At 37.2% G+C, this 9,163-nt stretch overlaps 3 protein-coding genes across 3 annotated transcripts; 2 read left to right on the top strand and 1 right to left on the bottom strand.

Moving 5' to 3' along the window:
• Window positions 1-15: 15 nt before the first annotated feature.
• RHIMIDRAFT_293319 (uncharacterized protein) lies at window positions 16-747 on the bottom strand (the record flags this gene model as incomplete). The annotated part of the gene is made up of 4 exons (XM_023613975.1): window positions 470-747; window positions 336-408; window positions 156-274; window positions 16-106 (listed from the first exon to the last, which is right to left on the bottom strand). Coding segments are annotated over exons 1-4 (555 nt in total), but the record flags the coding sequence as incomplete, so codon positions are not given.
• A 2,020-nt stretch (window positions 748-2,767) lies between these two features.
• Window positions 2,768-5,073, top strand: RHIMIDRAFT_30606 (uncharacterized protein). The gene is made up of 6 exons (XM_023614484.1): window positions 2,768-2,840; window positions 3,108-3,368; window positions 3,421-3,546; window positions 3,597-3,649; window positions 3,703-4,670; window positions 4,721-5,073. The coding sequence occupies exons 1-6, from the start codon at window positions 2,823-2,825 to the stop codon at window positions 4,948-4,950; spliced, it is 1,656 nt and encodes a 551-aa protein (XP_023464194.1). The 5' UTR covers window positions 2,768-2,822; the 3' UTR covers window positions 4,951-5,073.
• Window positions 5,074-5,192: 119 nt separating this feature from the next.
• RHIMIDRAFT_239310 (ARM repeat-containing protein) lies at window positions 5,193-8,941 on the top strand (the record flags this gene model as incomplete). Its single annotated transcript, XM_023609146.1, has 13 exons — window positions 5,193-5,282; window positions 5,341-5,422; window positions 5,478-5,601; window positions 5,666-5,824; window positions 5,880-6,511; window positions 6,571-6,854; window positions 6,928-7,087; window positions 7,147-7,880; window positions 7,934-8,133; window positions 8,192-8,340; window positions 8,395-8,550; window positions 8,601-8,771; window positions 8,820-8,941. 13 exons carry the CDS (start codon window positions 5,193-5,195, stop codon window positions 8,939-8,941), a joined length of 3,063 nt encoding a protein of 1,020 aa, XP_023464193.1.
• Window positions 8,942-9,163: the final 222 nt, after the last annotated feature.

The raw sequence follows: 9,163 nt of genomic DNA, 5'->3' as shown, positions 1-9,163 counted from the left end.
CAACCGGAATTGTACCGTTTGCTTGCTCGATGGCTGATATCAATGAGAACACAACTTTAGACATAGTTTTGATAGGCAAAGAGTGATGGAAAGCAGGGTTCATAACCTGAAAAAGTCGCTTAGTGTATATGCAATCGGTAATTGTTTTGTATTACCTTTCTTTGTCTCTTCCAAGTATCTCCATTAGAAAGAGCTACATTATCTTTGCCAATGAATTCTATAAGTGGGTTTTTTCCCATATTGTCTATCAGTCCGTGATTCTTGGGAAACCCGCCTATAAAATAGAGTCATTCAATATACAAAACAGTGATCTGGTTGCCTCTATATTAACATACTTGATTTGAGTAGAAGTTGTTTGGCTGCTACAGGATTAGTGACGTAGAGCGTCCATCCAAAAGGAATTTTACTCTAAAAAGATGCATTAGATCTATTTCTCTGTATGGTTAATATTATGCCTGAATAGACATACAATATAAAACCCATCGCGTTCATCAATGATGGGTAAGACGTATTTCTTCACTCTTTCTCTTGGTAACTCTTTTGTCAGCAATGACTTTGCTATTCCAAAGTAAGGTAGCTTGGGGAAGCCACGTAGATGTTTCGGTACACGAAAGTAAGAGTACAGTCGTTGAGCGATTATTAAGGCAATCGCGGCTGTAATGTAAGATGCCTTTGATCTCTTTTGAAGAACTGGAATCAATACTTGTGTAGAACTATTGTATGCTTGAATTAAATGATCCATTATTTTCATGAGTAATTGAGCGTAAGAAAAGGCAAAAAAAGTAAAAGGATTTATATTTATGCTGTATGCTTATAAAAAAGGCAGCTTGTGTAACTATTCATCGGAAACAACAATGAGTCAAAAATTGTTTTCTGTAAAAGGGCTTCCTTTGCCTGTGTGCTTCCTTTGCCTGTGTGCTTCCTTTACTTTAAAAGTGAAAAGTTTGATCATATCAGCTTATCAATAAAGTAATAATAATAGTCAACAAAGACTCTTGTTCTATTAGAAAACGGTAGGCTTGATCCTACGTCTTCATCATATTGGTAATATTGTACGGCTACCCGTTGTGCACCCAGTTATTATGATTCATTTGTTCCACTGTCACTCTGATCCGGAATATATCACTTGCTCAGCAAAATCTTGATCCGCAGCAGTCACTTGATAATACACTTTCTCAGCATCCTACAGCCTGCTATTTTTTATGACACTGCTAAAGATCAAAAAAATAAAGTGTTGTAGCCTTCTTTTATTGCATGGACAGGAGGAGAACTTGAACTACTTTGTCTCAGAGCCTCATGGATCTCAGCATTAAGCAAGCTAATGAACTTTTAATGAATATGCATCATGAGATAATTATAAAATTCATGAACCCGATAGTACTCGTAGGACATGTGCAAATGAGAAATACATTGTAATAAAACCCTTTTTCTGAAACAAAGGCGAATTTGAACTAGCAATATTGTCCCAATACTCGAAATGTGAATAGACGCACTATATACATTCCTTATATCGATAGTGTACTCTTTTATTCCGTTTTGAAATAGATTCTTTAAGCAAGGATAGACTGAAACGATATCTGTTTCAAAAGGACAGAAAACATAAAACATGAGCTTTCAATTACAGATTAGCTTTCATTGGTCGATCGAGCCAAAAATAAGGAAAAGGACAAAAAAAAAGCTTTATCCCTCTTTTCCTTTTCCTTTTCTTTCCTTTCTCTCTTTTGATTCTTACTTTACTATGGTTAGCTGAACTGCGTCATATGGAAAAGTAAACAGTCAGTATCCTTTCTTAAGGTAAGTGTACATCCACACGTTTATGAAGGTCTATAAAAGAAGAAAAGACATGACAGAGAAGCCGCGTATTTTGTCAACACTAGTAGCTTGCTCTCGCTTTACCATCATCCAAAAAAAGATGAGTCAAGGTACGACGAGAGCACCTGTAAGCTTACTTGGCATCTTTTTGCAAAGGTAAATACACATTTACAAAAGACAAACTGTAAGAGCATAGACGTGCATTTTGATAGCATAGTTAGCCATTTGAGAGACTTGCTCTCATTCTATGTTTGTATGATTTCATCATGCGCGTCTGAATGAATTTTTACACTTGTTTTTTATTATCACCCTTTTTAGGGAGCATTTTATGAACTCCTTTCTTTTCCATTCTCAAAACTAGTAAGTTTAAATGCATATGATTAATTTTGTAATTAGTAAACCTTTTTTTCAAAAAGCTTTTTTTTTTGTACGTTTTAGATAGCAAAAATAGATATAATATGTCTATCTTTTTTTAATAGTTATTGTGGGGCTACTTTGCTGCATGCATAACATTATAGCGATGCCTAGTACCATTTAAAGCTTATTATCAGAATCTCGCTACTGCCACAGTGATTATTATAAATGCACTAGTAGAGAAATCAGGCGTAATACCTTAATATAAATTCTCGTATCTTCCATTGTCACCCTTATGTCTTTGGGGGGGGGGTTAAAACTCCTAAAATTGACCGCGCGTCTGAGCGGACAGTAGACATTACACGCGCAAGTGATCCTTTTATGATTAAATAAAAATTATGGTTAATTACAAGTCATTGATTGCCTTTATTCACTTTAGCAAAAAGAAAGATACAAGAGTAAAGGCTAACTTGATTCTCTGAAGTAGTCCTTTGCTCTGTCATTTACTCTTTGTTTTTAAATTAAAGCTCAAGTTGCCTATGTCCAATTTGTTTTCCGCCGAAGTCACTTAAATAATTTTCTCTCCTTTTTCGAGCTGTCTGTCAAAAGTAACTTTTTTTTTCTGTATTCATCGAAACATCCATCAGCAATAAGCAATGTCACGTCCAATGATGGTAAAGTATTACTATAATAATTTGGTTATAGGAAAAGAGCCTTATTCTATTGGTTCTTCTTCTCTCTTTATATATACATATAAACACCCATTTTCTCTTTAAGTGATGCAACAATCTTGATGAACACGCACTCAGATTTTTTTTTCCATCAGTTTCTTTTTACTCGTGGAAAAAAAAAAGAGAGAGAAAGAAAGATAAAATGACTTGAGAGAAAGTGAGCTTGTGATCAAGTGTTGAACAATACTAATTCCTTTCTTTCATCTATAGCAACCGCAAATCATTCTTTTAAAAGAAGGCACTGATACATCTCAAGGCAAAGGGCAGCTTCTTTCAAATATCAATGCTTGTGCTGCTGTTGTTGATACTGTTAAGACAACCCTTGGACCTAGAGGTATGGACAAGTTGATGGTAGACAGCAGAGGTGAAGTGACCATCTCCAACGACGGTGCTACTATTATGAAATTACTCGACATTGTTCATCCTGCTGCAAAGACACTGGTAGATATTGCTCGTTCTCAAGATGCTGAGGTATTGTATACTCTAACCAATGTAGATTGGTCTTTAGCTGACCATAACTTAGGTGGGAGATGGTACTACAAGTGTAGTCTTACTTGCTGGTGAATTGCTGAAAGAAATAAAAGGTTATATCGAAGAAGGTGTCAGTCCACATGTTATCATCAAGGGTTACAGAGCTGCTGCTCGTTTGGTATAGTACATTTATGTGTAATTTGCTGCTTTATCTAACCTTTTATCAAGGCAATCGACAAAGTAAAGGAATTAGCTGTCAAGATTGACAAAAACAACGAAACGTAGGAATAGAAGAAAAGCAATGATGCAATAAGCTAACTTACTCTTTTTAAAGTGAATTCAGAGATCTCCTTTCTAAATGTGCAGCCACAGCCATGAACTCAAAGTTGATTTATTCCCAAAAAGAATTCTTCACCAAGATGGTTGTTGATGCCGTTTTATCTCTTGATCAAGAAAGCTTAAATGAACGTCTGATTGGTATTAAACGAGTCCCTGGTGGCGCTATGCAAGACTCTATGTTAGTGAAGGGTGTCGCTTTCAAGAAGACATTCTCTTATGCAGGTTTCGAACAACAGCCCAAGGCCTTCAAGGACCCCAAGATCTTGTGTCTTAATGTTGAATTAGAATTAAAAGCCGAAAAGGATAATGCTGAAGTACGCGTTGAGCAAGTGTCTGAATACCAAGCTATCGTTGACGCTGAATGGCAAATTATCTACCAAAAGCTGGAAGCCATTGTTGCAAGTGGTGCCAAGGTTGTGCTGTCCAAGTTGCCCATTGGTGATTTAGCTACACAATTTTTCGCTGACCGTGACATCTTCTGTGCTGGTCGTGTTGCCAAAGATGATATGGACCGTGTTGTTCAAGCAGTAGGCGGCTCTATTCAATCCACCTGTTCTGATCTGCGTCCTGAACATCTCGGTCAATGTGAAACCTTCGAAGAAAGACAAGTAGGTGGTGAGCGTTTCAATATCTTTGAAGGCTGTCCTCAAGCAAAGACTTGCACCCTTATTCTCCGTGGTGGTGCTGAACAATTTATTGCCGAAGTCGAACGCTCTCTGCACGACGCAATTATGATTGTCAGACGTGCCATTAAAAATAACTTGATTGTTGCCGGTGGTGGTGCCACAGAAATGGAGCTCTCTAAGTACCTTCGTATGCACTCACGTACAATTGAAGGAAAGCAGCAATTGATCATTGGCGCCTATGCAAAGGCATTCGAAATTATTCCTAGACAATTGTGTGATAATGCTGGTTTTGATGCCACTGATATCCTTAACAAATTAAGAATGAAGCATGCTCAAGGTAGAATCATATACTTGTTGTTTATGTCGTATTAATAACAATTATCGTAGGTGGAATCTGGTACGGTGTAGATATAAATAACGAAACGATTGCAGATAACTTTGAGGCATTTGTTTGGGAACCAGCCCTCGTCAAGATCAATGCCATTGCTGCAGCCACTGAAGCTGCTTGCTTGATTTTATCAGTAGATGAAACAGTCAAAAATGCTCAAAGTGAGAAGCCTCAAGGAGGACCTCCTATGCCCGGTGCTGGTCGTGGCCGTGGTATGCCAAGACGATAAACACCATATTCTTTGCTGTTCTTTGTTTGCGTAATTACATAATAATAAAAAAAAAAGACACTGCTGCCGTCATTCAGGCACATGAGCAATTTAATCGTCGCATCCTGTTGTTAAAGTCTCTCCAGAATTCGTAGCCACTCTGTTTCTGTGTTCAAATACTCAGATTTTCACCTTCAGATTCAGGAGGAAATGGTGCCTCTTTTTTTTCTATTTTACTTTGACACACGCGAATATACGCAAAAATGGACCAAGGAACTGTCTATCAGCTATTCCTCGCTAGCTATCAACCATCTTTAGAAGCTCGTAAACAAGCAGAGCTCAACATTAAAAATGTCCATTGGCTAAATTGAGAACAAAAGATTACGTGTTTGCTCATTCCTTTTACAATAGTTTGAGAACTTGGAAGGCTTTTTACCCACTGTCTTGTACATTCAAGCGACTGAACAATTAGACTTGGGAGCACGACAAGCAGGTAGTCTATTGATGTAATAATAGCTTAAAGGAGAGATAGCTTACCACTTCAATAGCTGCTATATACTTTAAAAATCGTGTTTGCAGCGACTGGGAAAATGAGACGATAAGTGAGCAAGATAAATTGACTATACGAAACAATATCATTCAAGCCATGGTTACAAGTCCTAGCATAGTAGGGTAAGCATCATTCAAATAAGGAGGGAGAAGGATAAGTGATTTTTAACCGAATCCTTTATCATAGAATTCATTTGACAGCTTCTTTACAAAAAGTCCTTTCCGTTGATTTTCCAAATCGATGGCCTAATTTTATGCAAGACGTTGAAAGATGCTTTGCATCAAAACATATGCAAACACTTCACACAGGATTTACTGCATTACATGCTTTAGTAAAAGTGCTCGAGTAAGTGACGATCTGAATCGATTCGACATAGTTAACATAATGTGTACTTTTATAGATGGAAATCAGGCGAACACCGTGAACCTCTTTATGATATTGTTCAACTTACTTTTCCTGTCATTCAGGAGACATGTCTTGGACTACTTGAATCAGAAACAGCTGAAACATTAAAGTTAGGACTCAAAATCTTTTACTCAAGCATTTTTGTTGAGCTACCACCGTGCTTTCGAGATCATACAGCGCCTCTTGTTCCATGGTTTTCATTATTTGTAAAGATAATAGGAAAGCCAATCGCAACACCAAATAACATAGATGATTTTGAGGATTACATATGGTGGAAGATTAAGAAGTGGGCATATAAATGCATAAATTTATTAACTGAAAAGTACACACTGATCTCTCAAGAAGTCTCGCAATCATTCATGACAAACTTTGCCCCTACCATCTTGACAGCCTACCTGCACCAATTGGATAACTGGATGAAGAAGACTTGCTACATGTCAAATAAATGTTTGGCTTTATCTGCTGATTTTTTGGATGAGTGCGTAAAGTACAAGGCAACATGGCAGATCCTGAAAAACCATACTGACGTATTGGTTGCTCAATTCATCTTTCCTCTCATTTGCTTTTCTTCAAAAGATGAGCAGTTGTGGAGAGGAAATGCGGTAGAGTATGTTTATAAAAGAACTGGTAAGCCAACTCAAATCGCTCGTCGCCCCCGCCTCGCTTGATATTGACTCTTATACTAGATATATGGGAAGAATCCAATATGCCCCAACAGAACGTCATCTCTTTGCTTGTTCATCTGGCGAGAAACCGCAAGAAGCAAACATTTATGAACATTTTAAAAATTGTCAACGATATACTGAGCACAACTAGTACAGAGCAGGAAAAGGATGGAGCTCTGTGTATGATGTCAGCCTTAGCTCCTATTGTCTTGGAGAGTAAAAATATTGTGTCAATGATGGAACCCTTCTTTGTCAATTACGTATTTCCCATATTTAAAAGCGAATGTCCTTTCTTGCGTGCTAGGGTAAGTCATGGCAAAAAGAAAAAGGGAGAGAGAAAGAGAACTAGGGCAGATATTAAGTATGATATTTGTATAGGCTTGCGACATTACAAGACATTTTGAAGATCTTGAATTCTCAGAAGAGCAAAATCTCCATCATTTGTATGTCAATGTTTTGAGCTGTCTAAGTGACAGCGAACTGCCCGTTCAGGTTCAAGCAGCACTCGCCTTGCAAGGCATGATAAGATACTCGAGTGGTAAGTTTACTAAAGAAATAGCCGATAAACTTTGACATATTTCAAGCATTAAAATACAGTAAAGGACGCCATGATACCGCACTTGCCTTTCATTTTAAAGGGGCTCTTGGACTTGACAAGCCAAGTCGACTTGGATGGATTAGTAAGTGTACTAGAGGAATTTGTAGAAGCCTTTAGCGAGCACCTTGCACCATTTTCTATTGAACTCTGCCAAAGACTATCTGATATCTACCTGCATCTGCTTGAGGATGTCGTAATGTACCAACAAGCTGATGACAACAGCAAGGATATGTTGAACAAGGAAGAATCGCTGAATAGTAAGATCATTACAGCCATGAGTGTACTTGACACTATTCAGTTATTGGTACTACAGCTAAAGGATCACGCTGATACACTATATCAGATTGAAGCTCTCTTGTTGCCTGTCATCCAATGCACCATTGAGAGTAGAGCATTTGCATTTTATAATGAAATTTATGAGCTAATAGGCTTTTGTGTGCTTTCTTCGAAGAGAGTCAGTCCAACTATTTGGTTCGTCTTTGAACTCTGCTATAAAGATTTTAAAGGTGACAAGGAAGGATTACAGTATTATGCTACGCAGATGGTTCCATCTCTCTATAACTTTATCACATTTTCAAAAGACGAGTTTATCGGTAACGAGCAAATAAAATACGCGATGCTTGATATAGTCGATACGTGTATGAGCAGCGAAGACCTAAATGAAGGTGAGAAAGTGCCTGCATGTAGATTGATCGAGTCGATGTTGCTAAATTGCAAAGAGGAAATGGACCAAGTAAGTCTATGGATATATGCACACACCAATCATTTTACCCATATTCTTTAAAGTATATCTCTTCTTTTTTGAACCTTGCTTTTCGATATCTTCCCAATGACATACGGTCCGCTAGCTTTAGAATACACTGCTTGGAAATCATCGTGAACTGTATTTATTATAATCCTCAATTAACGCTTGGTCTCTTGGAGAACAATGGCTGGTCTCAGAATTTTTTCTCGCTGTGGTTTTCAAACTTTACAAATTTTACAAGGTCTTTTTCTGTTTGAAAGGATACGCATTTATTTACTCAAACAAACTGTTCTCTGTAGGACCCATGATTTGAAGTTAAATATCGCAGCTCTCTGCTCACTCCTAAAGTTACAATCTAACCAAGTACCTGTGTCTTTGCAAGCAATATGGCCACAGACATTAGCTGGGCTTTCATGTTTATTTAAAGATTTAATGGAGAAGCAAAACGGTATGTTGGCAAACCATCATCTTGCGTATATGCATAAACTAACGAGAAATGTAGAAATTTCAGAATGTGAAGAAGAAGAAGAGGTAGAAGAGAACATTAGCGAAGAAGAAATCGAGGGTGAGGAAGATGCCGAGGACGGTAACGAAGAAGATGAGGAAGAGGAAGAAAATGACAATAATGAAGAAGAGGAGATTGATGAACACGAGGCGGGTAAGCCTATTTGATTATAAAGCCACGTAAGGATATTTATGTTTTGTTAGATGATGATGTTGAAAACGAAGATGCAGAATATTTAGAGTATTTAACTAAAGAAGCCATCAATGATACAGCTGATGATGAAAACCAAATCAGTGAGGATATGGAAGAAAGCATTTATCAATCGCATTTAAATGAGATTGATCCTTACAAGTACTTTGAACAAACTTTGAAAAGTACGTACATTATAAGATAATACACTTTGTACTTATTATATTCTATAGATATTCAACTTGAGAGTCCTGACTATTATGCTTATTTAATGCAAAGCTTAAACTCAGAGGAACAGAACCAGATTGTAGAAGTATTGAGCGTTGCTGAGCAAATCAATACAGATCATCCATAGTGATGATAGCAAATATTACAAACTATCATTGTACTCTTCAAATATGCTTTATGAATATGACAATAAACACAAGATCAAAAGAACAGAATTAACGCTTTGTCATTTAAAAGCTTCTTGTTTACTTTTGTTTGTCTTTAGAATTCTTTTTATTATCTGACTAGATTTGCTGCGTAAAGCAAGCTTGTCATCTATAAAAGCATGCTTAATGCTGATGTATTTTAT

The sequence above is a fragment of the Rhizopus microsporus genome (genome assembly GCF_002708625.1).
Source record: "Rhizopus microsporus ATCC 52813 unplaced genomic scaffold scaffold_13, whole genome shotgun sequence".
NCBI classification, from domain to species: domain Eukaryota; kingdom Fungi; phylum Mucoromycota; class Mucoromycetes; order Mucorales; family Rhizopodaceae; genus Rhizopus; species Rhizopus microsporus.
This window is presented reverse-complemented; position numbering and strand designations above follow the sequence as displayed.

Bases quoted from the DNA above. Each gene is read 5' to 3' on its own strand.
- RHIMIDRAFT_30606 (XM_023614484.1), top strand. The intron at 3,650-3,702 runs GTAGGAATAGAA...CTCTTTTTAAAG, and splicing joins ATTGACAAAAACAACGAAAC to TGAATTCAGAGATCTCCTTT. The intron at 4,671-4,720 runs GTAGAATCATAT...CAATTATCGTAG, and splicing joins AAGAATGAAGCATGCTCAAG to GTGGAATCTGGTACGGTGTA.